Genomic DNA, 20090 nt, shown 5'->3' with positions numbered 1-20090 from the left:
TCCAACACACCATTGCTCCTCCTTTTTCAGTTGCTGCCTGCGGGGCTATTACTGCAGTTTGAGGAGCTGTAGGAAGGAAATCAGCACTATTTTGGTTTTTAATTGTGATTGCATTTATGTGATTGGTATTTTCTATCTCTTGGTACAAAAACTCTACCAGTACTTTGATTAGAAGTTTAGTATTTGCAAATTATTTGGCTGTATCACATCCTGATATCCCAGCCCTATAAACAATCACTGATTAGTACAGCTCTCAGTTTCTGAAATTACCCGTGAAGGGGGTTACTTCCACCCCTACAGAGCAACAGCACTCAAGCATCTTACTCTGAAATGTCAGGATCACTGCCATGAGCAGCTACAACTGAAAAGTTCCGGAATTTCTTTAGAGCCACATAAAAAATAGGCTGATGAGTGGATTTCAAGAGATCACATAGGTCATACTGTCCTGTGAGGCAGTTTGAGTGAATCAGGGTCAGTCCTGATGGACATCTGCACACCCACTTCCTAAAGACCTCGTGCAATGGAAGTGCCACAACAGCCCTAAGCAACATATTCCTGTGTGTTGCTGTGTGCACTGTGTTAGTTTGATGTTCAACTCGAACCTCCCTTTCTGTAGTTTAACCCTGTTATAACTTGTCCAGTTCATTCAGGTTATGAGGCTACATGCCACCTTGTCAGCAGACTTTTAGGAACCTTAATAAAATCAGATTTTCCCGTTGGTCTCCAGGATAAAAGTGCCATAGGCAATAATGTCTAGACATCTGGTTGAATTTGCATCTTCACTGGAGTTTTTCTGACTAGACATCCTTTTCTTGAAGCAGAGCATCCCAGACTGGACACAGTACCTGTGGGAAAATCACCTTGAGGGGGAAATTAGAGAAAAATCGGGTCCTAATAGAAGCATAGTATTACAGAAAGCTTTTTAGGGTAAAATACAGCTATTGCCTTCAGGATGGTTGGCATACACAGAATCGACATCACCACAGTTCCCTACGCCACACAACCTGCTATCCTAGAGGAGCAGTGGAGGGCGGAGTGGAGTGGAGACCCTGCGGCCAGGCTCTGCTGTGCTCGCTGCAGGACTGGGAACATGATGGTACCATACAGCCGATAAGCTGCATAGTGGCTGTGAAATACATGAGATGATGTCTGTTGCTGGGACAACAACCGTGGCAGAGACCAAGCAAGAACCTCATTATCTGTGAGAGAAGGTCAGGAACTAGGCCCGCTCAGCACTTCAGAGCCTTCTGATGAGGACCTGCTAACTGCTAAAAGAAAACAAACTGCTGAAGAGATACTCAAGGATGTTTGAGTAAAATAATTGTGGTAGTGGAGCTCGTGACACCCCCACCCCCCCCCACCCCCCCCCCAAGAGAGTGAATCCCCTGCTCGGGGAGCATGCTTAGTAAATTTAAAATTAACTGTATCTTTAAATGAAAGCGAGAGAACTTTACACCAATCGTAATAAAGGAATGTATGACTAGAGTCACTCAAGCTCCACCCGAGAGTGAAGAGAAATATAAAAAGTGAATGAATGAGGGGACAAGTGGGGAAGATGCCACCGAGACTGACTCCTGGGATCGGTGGACGGGCTGAGCCTTGCTTCTCTCCCCACCTTGGGACACCTTGGGTGAGACTTAAACTAAGTGCTTCTTCGGGAAACGTAGAAATTTCTCTAGAGAGTTACTTTTTAATAGCCAGGGTGTATTGTTTGTAACTTTTCTGCGCATTTTATACTTTATAACATTTTATTTGCGTGTGCCTTTTTGCAAACAGTCACTATCACCGGCAAAGAAACCTATATATCTGTTGCACAAATAAAACTGCACCGTTAGGTAGCTGGTTGTCACAGTTTCTCACTGAATGTGACCGAACCCTAGAGTGTGGCCATGCTAGTTCATGAGCACGACTGGACTGGCAGTGCAGACAGCTCTCAGTGCATCCAGACCTGTGGTAGTTTAATATACATATTAAATGCGACTGGACTGGTAGTGGTAAATTGGACATCACCTAGGATTTAAACCTAGCCACACCTAACCTCCCACGTTGGTGAGGAGAGTTGGAAGGCGGGGTGGTGGTGTGGTGGGTATTTTCTGTTAAATTACTCCATCCCCTTTAACGCAACAGTACCTCAGCTGGGGCCTCCCCAGAGCTGAGTAGGTAGGACTCGCTCACCTTCCTCGGCAGGGTAGGCTTCTGCTTGTACCTACTGGTATAACCTGGAATTTCACCACAAAACCATGGCAGTGTTAATTTGTGTTAAGCTTGTGATCTGTAATTAACCTTTCCCACCCAGCTCATTCATGAAGAACTTTTGCTTAGCTAGTTGCGTCTTATCCTGATTTTTGTGAAACTGATTATTCTTACCTAAATGGTAGTACCTTGCATTTTTCTTCACTGAATTACATCATGGCCTTCATACTCTTTTCTCCCAGTTTGCCAAGACAATTTTTAATTCCAGTTTTGACCTCCAATGTACTAGCAGGTCCTTCTCAGCTTTGTATCATCTTCAGATCTAATAAATGTCATCTATTCCAACAGATGTAATACCCCAGTAAGTGACCGGTTGCTGAATTGTTCCCTAATGCAATAAGTATTTATCATCTTTACTGTTATTACATAAGAAAATAGAATTTAGCAAGTTCAGCAGCCGCATGTATCAGATACAGCGTAGAGGTATCTGCTCTGTGACCACAAAAGTGATGTCAGTGCAGAGTACAGAAGCCTTAGCCAGCTAGCATACATAGCACATAAATACTCACTAAACTTGAAATAGTAATTAGTAGTGTAATTTGCACTGCTCCTAGCTAATTCTCTAGATAGTGGTTGGTTTGGTTTCTTTCCCTGAGAAGCTCATATCTGCAAAAACTTGGTGCCTGTTTAGATATGATCGCACCATTGATCATGCCCCCACTGAAAAAAAATAATCGTTTAGGCAAAAGTTGTGATGGCTCAGCTTTTTCATGGCTTGGATCATAATTCACCTCAACAGCCACATCCCATCCAGGCAGCTGTTAGTAAAATCTAATTGTTTAATAAAACAGCCTAATTAATAATACGTATTACCATGTAACTTTCTTCTGTTTATTTTTGCTTCCTAAAATTTGCATCGCTTGTGTACTCTTGCATCACAGCTACTGATTGCTTACAAATCGAGTTCCTGATTTGCATCCACGCAAAGGAAACAAGATTCTGAAAGAAGTTCAGTATTGTGTTTCCTGCTGTCTTTGGAATAACGACTCCAGAGTCCAGTGTAAATACACAGAGACCGATGGGAGCCCTCTGGGAGACCCACCCAGAGTCTGAAGACCTGGGACCACGGTACTCAGACCCCTACGCTCCCTTCAAATCTGCTGTAGAGCCTTGTGCCATGCTGAGGGAGTGTGCAGGTTTGTGGAGGTCTGGTGCCACACAGGCATGGTGCTCTTTGGTCTGGCTTCCTGCTGGTCCAGGCGCCTGTCAGCGCTCCTCACCTCGGTGGCATGCAGGGACACCTGAAGGCAGGGGCAAGTCTGCAGGCAGTATCTGCTGGAGGCATCTCAGCGGATCGGTTGCTTTATGTCAGTCATTCCTTTAAGTTAAAAAAAAATGTAATGGGCTGTTTTCCATAGTTTCAGCTGGGAAAGCATTAGATAGTATGCAGGTGGCAGATAACCTGGAGAGCACACAAGTATCCAGGGAGGAATCGTGGGAAATGGTGGTCCAGAGAGACATCGTCCCGTGCGTAGCTCCCAGCAAATGAGATCTGCCTGTTAGTTGAGAGTTGGCAGTACATCAATGCACATTTGAGCTGGGAGAGCACAGGGTAAGGGACATTTCTCTCCACACAGCCCAGGAGGGGTCTCCTGCGGCACCACCCTGTGGCTCCTGGCTTTCAGTCCCTAAATCACCTCTGAAGGTGGTTCCAGAGCCCCTAAGTCATTCAGGTGAAAGACATTACTCTGTATAGCTTTTTGGCCAGTCTTTAACGGGATACAGTAGAGAATTTGTGTCCCTGATGTAATTTAAAAGATGTTTAGAACAAAACCCAGAAAACAACCATTTAGGTTTCCGAAATAATTCTTTACAAGAAGAAACAGCTGCAGTTTAATGTGGGAGAAAGAGAAACCAAGCCAGCAATAGCTCCAGATCAGCCAGGAGCAAACTTGCTGCGTGTTAGAGGGCGATATATCCGGAACAGCACCGTACCTGTGTATCTGCACTGCGGTGTAGGTATGGCTGCAGCTCATACTGGGGCTAACCGCACATGGGGGGACTGGCAGTGCAGCCTGGGCATGTGTCCGGGGATGGGGGGGTAAACGTGTGTGTCCCTGCTCCCCACAGGAGCAGGATGCTCAGGCGATACTGCAGCTCCATCTCGTTTGAAGGCGAGGTGGGTGTGTATGTGTGTTAGCTGTGGTTATATGTGTAACCACTGTGCTGGCGTGCCCCACACCCATTGTAGAGAAAATATATTTCTATCAGATAACCTTATAATTTTCTTTATACAGAGGGAAATACAAGCAGCAAAAGTTACTGGTCACTGTGGCCCTGAAATGTTCTCTTAACCATACAAATCAGCCAGACTATCTTTTCATAAAATACTCTTACAAGCAAAGTTTTGAAATTATTAAAAGCATGCTGGGAAAAAAACACAACAGTGTTGTATTTTAAAAAGTGGTAATTCAATTTGCATATATTATCAAAGTACCTGTGTGTATACATGTAAGTGTAGTCTCTCCCTGTGTGTATGTGTGTGCATGTAAACCAGCTCAAACCCCACTAACTTTTATTTAAACTCAGTCATGATCAGGGTTTTTTGTAGAAAGTGGTTGATTCTTGTCTGTTTGAGCAGTAAATGGTATTTTCTTGTGTTCTAAATCAGACAGCTGTCCAGATAAAAATGATGATAATATAGTTAACACACACACACACAAAATTCCTATTTACAAAGAAAAGACAAAGAAGCATGTTTTGGTTAAACAGACTATTTACAACTCTCTTTGCACTTTTTTATTTCCTTTATTTTGGTATTTTAGCTAGTACCGAAGAAATTGATTGTCTCTCATGCTGATATATTGTTACATGAAGCCATTTGACTAGAGGAAGAAACATCTATTTAGCAGCACGTAAAGGGAATTAAAGAGTAAGATTAGTCTTAGCTGCAGTATTTTCCATAGCCTTGAAAACCTTCAGCCAGAGTCTCAGCTGCTAGAAACTGGCATAAACTCCAATATCTTAAAGGTCCATTAGTTTATGTGACCTGAGGAGATGACCTCTGGGATTTGTGGGACCACTGTATAAATACATCTGCAATGGGTGGGTAGATGAACACACAGGGACAAAAGTGGGTGAGCTAGATTGTTAGGAATGTAAATGAGGAATTGGATTTTTTAATTACTTTATTTTTTCCCCGGGGATAAAAGAGGCAGTGATGAACTCAAACCTTGGGGAGCTGAGGATTGACAGATGCCAATCCGAGCTTTATCCAGAGGAAGAAGGCAGCAGCCTGTGAGGTGCCAGGGGTGCTCCCAGCAGTGGCACAGGAGCTCAGGGCAATCCCTCCCCATGGCAGGTGCAGCAGGTTTGCTGCACCAGCAGGCATAGCTGCAGGCTGCGTCATCGTCTCATCATCAACCTCCAGCTATTTTTGTTTCATCAAAACAAATGCAAAGTTCCCCCCTGAATGGGTACAAAATGCTCTCAAAGGGTCCTGTGTCTTGTGCCAGCACAGGGAGGGCATGTGGAGGGATGCTGGGAAGGGCTGAGGAGCTTTTGCTGGGGTCTTGGTTGAAGCTGGGTGAACAGTTGAAGACGTGAGCCTGCATCACTCTCATTAAGTTAGCGGAACCGTTGCAGGGTTGAAGGCCAAAGGCACGCAGATCCAGCCAGGTCTCTCTTCTGAGGGGGCAGGAGCTTTGGCAGCACCTTGGCTGCCAGAGACAGTAGTGGAGCAGATGCCATCAACAGTCAAGAGAAGTTCAAGGCAGAAACAAGCAGGCATGTTGCAGGCAAGCCTCTTCTCACCTCACCTGCCTTCAGGGTCTGTAAGTGTCCCATGGGAGCTAATCAACTTCCCTGGCCTTCTTAATTTTACTGATTTAAAAATAACCTCGGGCTCCTTGAGGGACTACAGCTGAACTCAGCTGGCTGAACAGGGTCTGTAAAACTCACCTGCTCCCCTGGGTGCTCCAGAAGGGTGTTTTCCAAGTGTGGTAGAAGTAGACTCTGTACATTTATGTCCTTGCTGTATGTTTCTATCTTTGCATGCGCTTCAGTTCCCCTCTCTGTGTTTTGCACCAAGGAAACATGGCAGAAGGGGGTGGCTCCAGGGTAGCTAATGCTGGCACCCACCAGGAATTTGGCAGAAGAAATCCCAACAAGGAGGAGCCAACAGGACTTGCTGCAGAGGCCACAGACTTTCCTTCTTCATACTTACTAGCTTCTCAGTGGGGTCCTGCTACTGCAGGTGCCAAAGGTTAGGGGACTTTGGGGTTTATAGTGATATTATTTTGCATGTGCAGGAATAGGATAGCTGGTGAGGCTGTTAGGATTCTGCCATGGGAATGTGCCGGACTGCTCAGGATGAAGATGCAACCCCTGGGCTGTGCCTCTGGGTCCTTTCCTCTGGGCCCTCCCGTTGCCTCCAGCTCTGCAAGGTTGTAGGACATTCCTATAGTAAGTCTAGTAAGCTGGCTGGTGGACAAAGCTGCTCTCTTTTACCCGGACACCTGGGGAGACCTTCTATGGCTTGTTCACAGCCAGCCTGGTTATCCATGTGCTGATTGCCACAGCCAGACACCTTGGGATCCTGAAAAAAATAATTCTGCTTAAAAAGATGAGATGCTTGCTCCCATTTCCAACAGCTAGGGCACATTTCACTGCACAGCAGCTACCCACAGCTCCTGCAGAGTGCAAGCACACGGGCAGTCCCCATAAATCAGGGGTCCTCAAACTATGGCACGCGGGCTGGATACGTCCCCCCAGGGTCCTCAATCCGGCCCCCGGTATTTACAGACACCCCACCCCCCCCCCCCCCACACACACACATACACACCGCCGGGGACTGGGGTGGAACCAAGCAGCCGCAGATGACTGCCTGCCACTGCATCCGCGCGCTGGCCCCCTGGTTAAAAAGTTTGAGGACCCCTGCCATAAATCCACACACTAGCTTATCCTAATACCCTGCTCAAGTAACCCAGCCCAAGTTTACTTCTTTCAGCTGGGCATCCAGCTCCAGTAATAAGTTTGTAATCCCAGCAAAGCCCAGCTGCTGCAGATCTCGCTGCTGAGGAGCCCCACCACAAACTCCGGCTGGTTCAGTGGGCATCAACCCCATTATCGGGGGCTTCTCACACCGTGATGTGATTTCTAGATAAAATTCACTTTGAGACATGTTTCCATCACTGAGCAAACTAAATCCAGGTTCTACAAATATACCAGATCTTATCAGGGCCATTTTCTTTATCATTCTGTTACAAACTGGCTCAAGTGTATGGACTTCTGGAGCATGAGGCCACATCCAACTACATCTTAGAAAGAAGCTAAAAAATAAAGGAGAGGCAGCTGTTTCTGCAGTATTCATGAGGTAATAATAGTAACAATAAGGGGAAGCAAAATAGAGCAGTTTCATTGTGATACTTTTGAAAAAGTAAGGATTCAATTGAATATAAGACGATCATTGATTTTAGGCACTTTGACGGACTAACGTTTGATTCTAACAGTCATTTTCTGAGAAGAGCAGAAAGACAACTGTGTCAAGAGGAAAAAACCCTCAGTTTGTATAGAGAGGTGCTGCTGAGTAGCACTGCCAGAGTCCTTTATTTAAATAAGAATAATTATATTGCACAGGAAACTTGGATTTGAAAGCAGTTCCTCTGACAGTTACTCCTGAAAAGGAATGTACCTGCTGCGTTCACCAAAGTGTGAAGGCTGGTCTGGTATCACAGGATCATCTGCATTACGGCTAAAATTAAAGCAAAGGGAGAGGAAACAAACAAGAAAGAACATAAAACTCCCAAATGCCAAGTCCAAAAAAAGAGTTCTTTCCACCAAGAAGTGGTGAAACATCTTTTGGAGTGACTATCTGATGTGGATGGCGGTGAGAGGCAAGTAAGACAATAGTTATGCTGCACTTGGTTTCCACTTGAAAAGGAATCCCTGCTGGCTCCCGGCGGTACAGTGTCCCCTCGCTGCTCTGCGCCTTCTGCTCTCCACTGGGTTTCCACTGTACCCGGCGAGCTCTTAGGAAAACTTTTCCTGTGGACAGCATTCACTGCGAAAGGCTGGAAAACTTCTCTGGCCAAGTAATTGTAGGCAGAGAGCTGCTTCTGCTGCTGAAATGGGGCCTGTCAGCAGCCAGCCTGGAATGCAGCCTGCCTTCTCCAGCGCCTCCTTGACCTTAAAACGTTGGATGAAGCAGGTGAAACCCTGCCTGCATGAAAGCTGGATCCTTTCCAGGAAGTTTTAGGCCACTCTACCTTCCACACAAAGCAAATCCATAATTAATTAAATGATGCTTAAAATGCTCAGACTGTTGTGGTTTCCTGATTTCGTTATGAAAACGAAGATCATCTGGTCAGTCGTGCCGGCAGTGACTCTCACACAGGCTTTCGTAAGGTTGCAAGGAGCTTCTCTGTGTGGTCAAGAGCAGCGTGGCTCTTAACTTGGACTCCTCCTAAGGAAGGCCAGCAGAATCGAGCGGGTGAAGCCAAAAGCCTCTGCACACAGATTAAAACAGGATTGGCTAATACTTCTCATAAGTAGCCAGAGGACATCTTCCCCCTAAAGCTTCTCTAAGCAGTAGAGGATTCGTATTAATGTGCAGGTGTAGCAGTGGGGAAAGGTGTTTGATTACTGCAGAACAGGTCACTACTTACAAATCATATCCTTGCCTTTTGGGCAGCACGCTCAATCTGTATCGGCAAGAGGCATCAATTAATTGCAACTAATAGGCCTAAATGATCTGTTAAAGCGCTGCGATGGTGCAAGGACTGAAATGTGCTCCTCAGTCACATGACGGTAGAAAAACACAGGTCATTGCTAAAATGAAAGGATGAAAAGAGGGACAAGATGCTTTCAAAAACCAGCCACCCTCAGACAAAGGCGTGGAAGCTGGCAGGGGGCATGGGGTTCCCACGGTGCACATATGCTTAGAAGAGAAGCTCAGGTGAAAGGCAGAGCAAGAAGGATCTGGCTGCCTGAGGGCAGGAATAGAGATGTACAGCACCTCACCGTGTGCCCCGGCTTGAAGGAGGAGGAGGTCATCCTGGGCATCTCCACAGGCAGCTGGGCTGGGAAGGCCCCACAAGAGGCAGTCCTGCCTAGAAGATGGATGTTGTTGCCCTCTGGCAAAGCCTTGATTGCTCTTTTTCCATTTGCTTATACAAGAAGCCTGGGGCTGAATGCAAAAGGCCTGAATGCTGTGTGGTAAAAGCGTGCTTCCATTCTGCCTGCATGGGGAAAAGGACATTCAGAAGAAAACTCTGGCCACTGTTTAGGCAGCCCATGTAGATACTGTGCTACATCTGGCCAACAGAGTGGCTACAGGCAAGAAACCGCAGAGTTGGCTGACAATTTGATGTAATTGGGTTTCATTTACCTTATAGGCTCTCTGTATAGAATAAATCATAGAATAGTTTGGGTTGGAGAGGACCTTTAAGGCCATCTAGTCCAACCGCCCTACAATGAGCAGGGACATCTTGAACTAGGTTGTGTTGCCCAGAGCCCCGTCTAACCTGACCTTGAATGTTTCCAGGGATGGGGCATCTACTACCACTCTGGGAAACCTCTTCAGTGTTTCACCACCTCATTGTAAATAATTTCTTCCTTATATCTAGTCTAAATCTACCTTCTTTTAGTTTAAAACCATTACTCCTTGTCTTATTACAACAGGCCCTACTAAAAAGTCAGTCCCCATCCTTCTTAGAAACCCCCTGTAGGTACTGGAAGGTGCTATAAGGTCTCCCTGGAGCCTTCTCTTCTCCAGGCTGAACAACCCCAGCTCTCTCAGCCTGTCTTCATAGGAGAGGTGCTCCAGCCCTCTGATCATCTTCGTGGCCCTCCTCTGGACTTGTTCCAAGAGGTCCATGTCCTTCTTATGTTGGGGGCCCCAGAGCTGAACACAGTGCTCTAGATGGGGTCTCACCAGAGTAGACGGGGACAGTCACCTCCCTCAACTTGCTGGCCATGCTTCTTTTGAGGCAGCTCAGGATACGGTTGGCTTTCTGAGCTGCAGGCACACATTGCTGGCTCATATCCAGCTTGTCATCCACCAGCACTCCCAGTCCTTCTCCGCCGGACTGTTCTCAATGTCTTCAGCACCCAGCGTGTATTGACACTGGGGGTTGACTGAACAAAGGTGCAGGACCTTGCACTTGGCCTTATTCAGCCTTATGTGGTTCACATGGGCCCACCTTTCAAGCTTGTCAAGGTCTCTCTGAATGGCACCCTGTCCCTCAGGCGCATTAACTGTACCACTCAGCTTGGTGTCATCTTCAAAGTTGCTGAAGGTGCAAATGATCCCACTGACTGTGTCCCTGATGAAGATATTAAACAGCACTGGTGCCAGTATGGACCACTGAGGGACACCACTCATCACTGATCTCCATCCAGACATTGAGCTGTTGACCACTTCTCTCTGGGTGTGACCATCCAGCCAATTCCTTATCTATTGATCAGTTCATCCATCAGATCCAATCTCTCCAATTTAGAGACAAAGATGTTTCGGAGGATTGTGTCAAAGGTCTTACAGAAGTCCTGATAGATGACATCAGTAGCTCTTCCCTTGGCCACTGATCTAGTCACTCCATCATAGAAGGTTACTAGGTTGGTTAGGCAAGACTTGCCCTTGGTGAAGCCATGCTGTCACCTCCTTGTCCTCCATGTGCCTTAGCATAGCTTTTAGGAGGATCGGTATGTTGCTACAACTGTTTTTTAGATTGTACTTCATAAAGCAGAATATTTTAAATGCCTTGCTGCAGAGTAAGCTCTGTACGAGTAAGAGGAACTGATCTAGATGACGTATGAGCATATCTGAAATGTGTGTTTAAAGGTGAAGCGAACTTGAAATCTAAGTAGTCTGGCCCATAAAAGCTACAAAGTATGAGTGATCACTCTAACAACTAAGTTGGGGAGAAAACCACTAAAGAGAAATCCCCATACATATCTGCAACTGCAAATAAAACTGTACTTGAAGAAGTTCAGCCTCTGCCATCATCCAGTTAAAAGGAAATAAAATGAAAAGTCCACAGGCCACAGGAGGAGTAGCCAGTGTGCTTCTACTGTCGCCCATAAGCACTTAGCATGGACTCTTTGAGACAACGGCTGAGGAATGGGCAGGGCCATCAGCCCAGGGCTTCTCCAGTGATTGGTCTTGGAAAGTTCACTCTCATGGAGGAGGGAACTGGTTCTCTATTAGAAGAGTTCAGCCTCATTTATTTCCTCTAGAATGGGTATAAAGGAATTACTTTTAAGGTCAATGGAGAGGGAGAATGCTTTCTATCACACCCTGTAGTTAGAAAACCTACCGGAACCTGCTCAGGGCTGACCACTTTTTTTCCATGTGAGTCCTCCTTTACTTGTACTTGCTTACATGGCTCATCTTTTGAGCACATTCGGTTTGAGGAAGGACACAAAACTGGACTCGCCTTTCACCATTTATCTTAAACCTGGAAATGAATCTGTAGGCTCTACCTAACGCCTGTCCAAGAACAGCTTGTTATCAAGGCTTGCAGACAGAGAAATTAAAGCAATGTTACTACATTGGATGGAGCAGGGTACAGTTGTTGCACATGAATGATTTGCATACAGGGACAGTCCATTCCACTGCAATTGCATTCAGACTAAGTTATATGGACATCACACCTTCATTGGCATAATAATAATTGAACAAAGCCCATGTGAAGATAAGCCTGAAGACATTATATTACATGCCAAAGGGTTACCATATTTCTTCATTCCTTCCTATAACGTGGTAAGAGATAAGAACATCTTGAATTCACCTATAAAATTTGTGTTGACAGTTTTAATTACTTTCTCAAGAATTTTATGAGCTGCTCTTTGCCTCCATGAGTACATGGGCACGTCAGGTGACATGAAAAACATTTGTAGGCATCATGGTAGGAGAAAAAAAAGCTTCAATATGCGAGCTGAATGTACTCCGAATACCTACAGAGAAGAACAAGGGTTTTAACTATCAGATTATTTAAGCCAATGTCATGATTTTGTGATTTCTTGTCCATGATGGTCTTTTAAAATCCATCAAAATTATTGTTAAGATTGACAGGCCCTTGTGAAAACAGGTGGGATACATGGACTGAACTCATCTGGGTGTTAGTATCTGAGACACCTGCATGGGGCTGGCAGACTTAAGAGACCCTTCCAGACCTGTGCTCGTCCACAGCAGCAGCTTTAGGCCACGTGGGTACCCTGCAGTGTCTGAAATGATACACAACAGCTACAGAGAAAAGGTCAGATCCCACCCTAACAGCTTTCCAAGGGTGACAAACTTGCTTGCTCGCAGTCCTGAGCTGTGCTGTCAGCTACCAGCTTCAGCATCTCTGAGGGTGCTCTGCTGGCATTCAGTGTGGGGACTGCAACCATAAAACAGGGACATAAAAGGATTTCCTCCGTCTGCCCCTCTGTGGAAGGAGAGGCATTCATGGCAAATGCAAACTGGGGCTGAGCGTAGGCACGCACCTGCACGGCCACCCCTGGGGGCTGTTCCTACCGGGTGAACCTTACATCATTGTGGTCACCCCTGTCACCACCACATCCCAGCACCTGTTTGGTGATCCTCTGAAGAACCACTCGCCACACGGGCTACACCCCAACTGTTTTGTGGCAATTAGGCTAAGGAGGACACTCACCGGAATTTGTATTCCTTAAAAGTAGTATCCAAATCCAGCTCTTTGAAGATGAGAGGAGCAGGGCGTCTTTCCTGTAGTGATTTTCCTAAATCATAAAGCCAAGTGTATTTTCCTCACTCTGTAAGAAGCTTTGGTAGAAATAATGCAACTGCAACACAACGTTGCATAAGCAGCTTGCAGCCGTATCCTCCCTCCACATTTCTTAGTGGGTTTTTTTCCCCTGCTGCAGCAAAAGGTATTTTCATTTAACTAAATGTGTAGTTTATTTTCTACAATTTCCATGGTTTCTACAATTACGAATTAGAAGAGTAAGAATTTAGAAGACATTTCTGTAATTTATTAATTCACAGATTATCTAACTATGTACTACCACTTTCTGCTGTAATACATTACATACCAGCAATAATAACTGCTGTAATGCAACAGCGGAGATGGCATTGCCCTCGCACCCCCACTCCAGCAATAAAAATCATCTTGACCCATGCAAAAAGCCTCCAGAACTGTCAATTATCTGACCTTAAAAAGGCAGGTTACTCGATAAAAGGCTTGGCTAGAGATACGATTGCAGACGTAAAAAGCATGGTATGCATATGATCAGATGCCAAGGAAGGTTTTCAGCAATTCCAGGCAGGGCATTTTTGGGGGGGTCCCATGAATTCATGCAATAAATGCCACTCAGTGCCCACACTGTCGAGCAGCCTTGCCCACAAGTCCTTTTTTTCCGTCATCACCCACAGTACAGAAATGTTGGGTGGTTCCTAGGCTTTCTTCTGGAGTGAAACAACTCTTCCTGAAACAAAACCCAGCTGCTGTTTTAGTAATTTGCTCAGTGGACACTCCCAAAATGCAGCACGGACAAGGCTGAACCAGTTTTGGCTTCCTTTGCTGTGTACAAACTCATGCCAAGCTGTCCCAGCAGGCTCTGATCCCTCAAATGTCACATCCCCTTTTGTTTCATGCTATTAATTTCAGCAGGCTGCAAAAAAAACCCCAACAAACAAAAACCCAAAAAAACCCAAACCACCCCAGCCCTCAGATTACTTCAGACTGTTGAACTGAAAACCAAAACATACTGAAGATAATAATTATGCCTTATGGTCATGGCAACATCATGTGGGGCCGGAGGAAGTAAGACAGCCAAAGGCTGTGAGCATGGACCCGGCCATCCTGCTGTAGAGAAGGCTGGTGCTGAGGAACACGATGCTGCTGCAGCGCTTGGGCTGGGGTGAGGGTCTGCTCCTTGCCGGGGAGCAGCTTTTGGCATCAAAGCTGTGGCCACCATCCATCTGTGAAGACGTTCCTAGCAGGGGAGATACCAAAGGTTTCTAAAGCCTCTTTGGAAGTATCTTGCTTCATTTCGGAAACACTGACAGTATCTGGCAGGGGCATGCTCCGCACACAGAGGTGTATGAAGACCGCTGGTTTGGTGTGGCTCTCAAAGCTCAGGGCTCCCACCAGCGCTTCTCCACTGCCGAAGAAGTACCAAAGCTGACAAGAAACAAAGCAGCTTTGAGGTAAGTAAATTGACACGTCCTGACCATTTGTCCTGGTTTCAGCTGGGATAGAGCTAATTTTCTTCTTGGTAGCTGGTGCAGTGCTGTGTTTTGGCTCTGATGTGAGAACAATGTTGATAGCACACTGATGGGTTTGGTTGTTGCTGGGTGATGTTTATACCGAGTCAAGGGCTTCTTGGTTTCCTGGGCCCTGCCAGCGAGAGGGCTGGAGGGGCACGGGACATTGGGAGGGGACACAGCCAGGACAGGTGACCTGAACCAGCCAACGAGGTATGCCATACCATGGGATGGCATGCTGAGCATATAAACTGGGGGAAGAAGGAGGAAGCTGGGGACATCCAGCATTACGGCATTTGTCTTCCCCAGTAACCATTAGGGAGCCCGGCTTCCCTGGGGATGGCCGGACACCTGCCTGCCCGTGGGCAGCGGTGAATGGATTCCTCGCTGTGCTTTGCCTGCGTGCGCGGCTTTTGCTTTACCTATTAAATTGTTCTTACCTCAACCCTTGAGTTTTACACTCCTTTCCGATCCTCCTCCCCATCCCTCTGGGCGAGGGGGAGCGAGCGAGCGGCTGCGTAGGGCTGGGTTGCTGGCCGGGGTTAAACCACGACACCATTCTCGCTGCTGACAGCTGCCCAGGGTGGGGTTTAACAGAAGAAAGTGCCAGCAGGCAGGGCTTCTGCTCCCGAATCCTTAGCGTTGAATTTGAATGGTTTGCTGCTCCTGCTCTGCAGTGCCCTTGCAGCCCACGCCTGCTCCAGTCCTTCTCTGTCCCTGCACACCATCCCCGTACCTCTCTCCTCAATCCCACATGCTCATTCTCAGCAGGCTTCTGGCTCAGTATGCTCGTGATATATCCAAACTGACTGGTTGACCTGGTGGTTTTCCACATCACTTGTGACCCTGGACTCCTTTCAAACCAGCCCCTTGCTGACAAAATGTACACAACTGTATGAGACAAGCTCTTGTTGATTCTGCAGGAATTGTATTTCCTTTCTTTACAGCATTACGGGAAAAAAAAAAAAATGGATCAGAGAAGGAACTGTGCAGCTGCAAGCCAGAGGTTTTAATCCCTCCTCCATCACTAGCTTGCTGTTAGATCTCTTCCCTTCGGCAACTCCTCTGTAATGCTGCCCTCCCCGGAGGAACCGGCAGGTAACGGGGGTGATTTTTCTGTGTAATACTGAGATGCAGGCAAGGAAAGAGGATGCAGAGGATGCAAGGGCGAAAAAAAATCCTCTGACAGTTAGGCATCCGCGAGCCATGCTGCTGGGGTAACACTGCCTACCCGCACCCCAGATGCAGGGGTGGGCAGAAAGGGCACGAAATAGTTGCTTGGGGCTCAAGCCACATGGCGCAGCATCCTCGGCAGGCAGAAGGGTACGTGCGTCCTCATGCAGCACCTGCCTGTGTCCTACACCTGGGGACAGATGGCGCTTAAGCATTGGTTACTTGAACATGCAATTAAGCGGAAAAAAAAAAAAGTAAATTTAATAAAATAAAAATAATAATAATAAAAAAGTCTTTTTAAAGACTCCTCCGCTTTCTTTTGACTGTTTTTGTTACCCCAGGCCCGTCTTCCCAGAGCCGCACCACAAGAAAGGACTGCCCGGACTCCACTCTCATTTTAAAATGCTTCTTTTTATTTCAGTGGTTGTACATTGGGTGAATGAATTTAACGTCACAACAGAAATAGAATGGCTATTTAACAGACCACTAGTAGTTATATGCTGAAAAAGAGTGAACGGAGGGGTTTCTTTTAACTGTTACTGAAATATTCATCGTACGCGTCATCAATTTTGCTGGATGAGAGAGGCAAACAAAAAGGTATTTTGGTGAGGTGCTGTATCCTTTGAAGAAAATAAGCACTGAGACATCTCAAGTCACTCGAGACTGTGTCTCAGCTACAGTATTCACTGTCTCTGTGTTGGCCCATCTCATGGTTCTCTTAGGGGGTTTTATTTGTTGTTTTTCTTTTTTAATTAAACAAAGCATTTAATCATTTTCATTAGACTTTTTTTTTAAATATAAACAAAGTTTTGGCAAATAATATTTATACAGAAAAATAGTTTTAGATCTTCCCAAATTTTGAAATAGTCTATAAAATTACTTTATAAATAAATAAAATGCAGAATCTGTTGTACACGTATTTGCACATCTCTGTAATTGCCTCCTTACTGTTCGCATAGTTTTGTACTTGTACAGTTTTCAGGAATATTACAAAGTCATAAAGTCGGAAAGTGGATCTCTTATTAAAAATACATTTTCTCTTTTTGTCTGTCAGTTTATCTGGATGAAAGACCTGATGTATCTGAAGCTTCGTCATCCATGGGCAAAAAAATAGTAGAATTGGATTAATTGTAAAAAACATAGAATAACAGTTATTTTGAAACATAAAAAGTTCACACAAAACAATGTCTTGAAGACTTATCTACATAAAATATTTAAACAACATGGATAATTTACCATTTAGTATTATACAATAAGCTACCCAAATGCCTAAATTAACTATTATAAAAAAATAAAAACAACTTTGACAGATATAGGCAAGTTGCAGTGTCAACTACCTAGTTATAATGACTGAGAAAGTCTACAAATATTAGTGTTTTAATAGTATATAATGGTGATACCTTAACTGCTAAAGTAACAAGTTAAGATACGTTATTTTTCCACAAATTAAAACTAACGCAACGTTACAAGCACTATGTTAATTTTACAATCGAATTGTGATTATTTTTTTTTCTTTCGGATGATCAAATCTCCAGCTTTATATATAAATAGATAGTAATTAGACATTGGACAAACAAGATTTAGCCCGGAAAATAATTTCCTAGACAAATAATTATATGATTAGTGCCTTCAGTCGTTCAGAATAGGCAGTGCTGCCAAAGTTTAAAATAGTTTACAATCAATCTGAAGAGGTTAAGTTAAAATACTGCAATCACTAATAATGTCCACATAGAAAACTTATGCTGCAAACAATTATACATAATATCCACTTATAACAGCTGTCTTGTTTTTTTAAACAATAATTTAAAAACTATGTAATTTATGTGATACATGTGCAACATATAAAATGTGAAATATGAAATATTTGGTACAATAGTGCTTGAAACAAATCTCAAATCAAACAAATGAAATTTTAATTATACATATATAATCACCTTGTAAATCAACAAAGTATTTAAAAAAGTAAACAACATTAAAATCTGCTTCATCCATATATATGTATGTATGTATATATAACATGTATATAATTGTATTAAAGATATCTTCATACTTTTGTGACATAAAATATGTTTTTAAAGAAAAACAATTAAAGGAACTATTTTTTTTCTCCACTCTAATCTGGTTACAATCTTATAATCCAATTAAAAAATGCAAATACAGTAACGATTTATTAAACTGAATCTCATTCTACATTCTTAAGTGTTCAGTTAATAGTCTAGATTAAAGTCACCTACAAAGTTTCGGTGACTCTACTGAATTTTAATTAAATTAGAGTATCATACAAATCTCTTCATCTACAGCCTTCTTTTTTGCCTTTTCTTTTGCTAGTTTGGTCTTTTTGTCATTTTGCTGTTTGATTTTACACTTCTAGAAGTTACTTCTTAACAGCTTGGATCTTTTTGGTAACCTGACTATGAGTTTGAAAGATTATTCGCTCCGGTGAGATTTGACTGTTGGCATCAGGCTCACTTTCATCAAGTCTGATGTGACAAAATTTAGGCACTTCTGCAAAGTCTCTTTTAAAAACATTATAAATATACTCGTAAAATAATATTCTCAAGACTTTGTTCTTTTGGGGATTGAAAGGGGTATGAAGGTCATACTGTGCAAAATTTTTTAATTTTCTTCTGCTATTCTGCTATGATTCAAATGCAACTTCTCCATACAAGCCAAACACCAACCATGTGCATCTAAAGAATTTGTGCTTTACTTTGGATTTCTGGCTAAAAATACTCAGACTGGCAGGGTGATGTGCAGGACACTGGGCTGCGTTTCACTTCCTCTGTCTTGGAATCAACTCACTAGGGAGGCAAAACCAAGATTATCATTTTTTAACCGAGAAGAAAAAACCCCAATCGTAGTTCGGGTGAAAATTAAACTTGCAAGTGGGGTAAGTTTTTAGCCAATACAACTCGATTATTGCTCAGCTCGGAAGACTCATGAACGCTGAATCTCACGAGACTAACTTAACTGGACCATTTCCGTTAGGTATCATTATGGAGAAAAGACAGTATTCGCAAGAATTAAACTATGCTTAGAAAATCTTTAAAACTAAATGTTACCCTTTATGTCTTGAAACATCACAGCTGGTATCAGGTAGTTAACTATTTTAGGTTGGAGTATAGTAAGCATACCATATTTAATATTCATATATGACATAGCAGCACTAGCTTTTTTGAGTTTGTGATTTGTCCGTAAGAACAAATTCTTGACTTAGCATGCAGTTTGTGGCAACTCTAGAGAGGAGGAGATGGGGTAGTATGTACAGTAGCCGTGCTTGGCCGTCCGCAGGGAGGCTTCGTGACACTCCGTTCCGCTCCTGCCGGCTATTTCAGGATTATCTGTTAAGAGAAAGGAAAGCGTGATCGCGCTTTTAGGTGACGTGGGGAGAAGCAGTTGGCCCAGATGGCCGGTGCTGGACTAACTAAGCTCGGGCGCAGCTCGCACGGGACAGCGTCCCGTATCCTCACGCTGCCCGGGAGGCGTTTGCGCTTCACAAACCTGGTCGTCTTCCTGCCGCGCACACATCCCCACGTGCGCGAGAACGTGCAGAGGGGGCGTTTCAAGGGTCAAAATACTGGAGATGGTGCCGAAGCCGCAGAGGGCGGGCCCGGCCGCAGGCGGGTGTGCACCCTCGCGTCCCGGCGCTCAGCGGAGTGGGAAGCAGCCCTGCGCCTCCCCAGGAAGCTCGGAAGTGCATCGGTGCCCGGTGCGATTCTCCAGCTCCCTGCTCCCACCAAGTCAGGAATGACAAGGGGAAACGGTGGAGGCAGGGCCCTTGGCACTAACGAGCAAAAAGGTGTATCAAAAGGGCCGGGTGTTTTCAAGAAGCTAAACTTTAGCTAAAGTGCTAAAGTGTCTTTTCAATGCACTTTTAGCAGCTGCTCATTTCCTGAAAGTATTATCTGCAGGTCAGCAAACTCGAGAGGCTTTTTTCATGCTTCCTTATGTTGGGGGGATCCAGGGGGATGACCGTAACGGTACCTCTGTGCACCTAGCTAGTCACTAACCTCGCTGCTTTACCTCTACCCTGTCTCTAAACTGAAGGCACAGCAACCGTTTTACAGATGCAAACTCTTGCACTTCCAGTACTGCAAAGGTTAAACGCACAACGTGCCCAGCAACGGACTCAGCCTGCTCACAGTATTGGAAAATGGTCGGGGTTTCCATCGCCTGCCTGAAACAGCTGCTGGTGAAAGTGATGTCAAAAGCCAGGGGTGTGATGTTTTATCCCACCATTGCCAATCTGTGCTCTGGACTTAAGCACAAGTCAAGGAATTAGAGTGCAACGCCTGCTCTTCCCGTTTGATTTGGCACTCGACGTATTTTTAAGCTGTATTTGTAGGTGGTATGCAAGACAATCATGACAGCACTTTGACCTACTTGTGTGTTACAAAGCTACACCGCTGCTTAATGCAGTATTTATTTAAAAAAAAGGGGGGGGGGGGGGCGGGAAGTGTTTTGAAAATAACTTCAGCAACATACTACCTCTGACATA

The 20090-nt window shown here is 44.7% G+C and overlaps 1 protein-coding gene and 1 long non-coding RNA gene across 13 annotated transcripts in view; one reads left to right on the top strand and one right to left on the bottom strand.

The window, feature by feature from the left end:
- The first annotated feature begins 1363 nt into the window (after positions 1 to 1363).
- LOC130144207 (uncharacterized) lies at positions 1364 to 16383 on the top strand. The gene is made up of 2 exons (XR_008820054.1): positions 1364 to 15517; positions 15934 to 16383. It is a non-coding gene; the product is annotated as an uncharacterized LOC130144207 (long non-coding RNA).
- The window catches only part of MBNL2 (muscleblind like splicing regulator 2), a 113581-nt gene continuing 109475 nt past the window's right edge, over positions 15985 to 20090 (bottom strand). For all 12 annotated transcript variants that reach the window (XM_056327540.1, XM_056327545.1, XM_056327544.1 and 9 more), the window contains one exon: positions 15985 to 18933. In XM_056327540.1, the coding sequence (XP_056183515.1) occupies positions 18919 to 18933 (15 nt within the window). In that variant the 3' untranslated portion in view covers positions 15985 to 18918. The remainder of the gene's footprint in view (positions 18934 to 20090) is intronic.

This window comes from Falco biarmicus, chromosome 2 (assembly GCF_023638135.1).
Source record: "Falco biarmicus isolate bFalBia1 chromosome 2, bFalBia1.pri, whole genome shotgun sequence".
Lineage (NCBI taxonomy): Eukaryota > Metazoa > Chordata > Aves > Falconiformes > Falconidae > Falco > Falco biarmicus.
The sequence above is the reverse complement of the archived record's forward strand: the minus strand, read 5'-3'. Positions and strand labels throughout refer to the sequence as shown.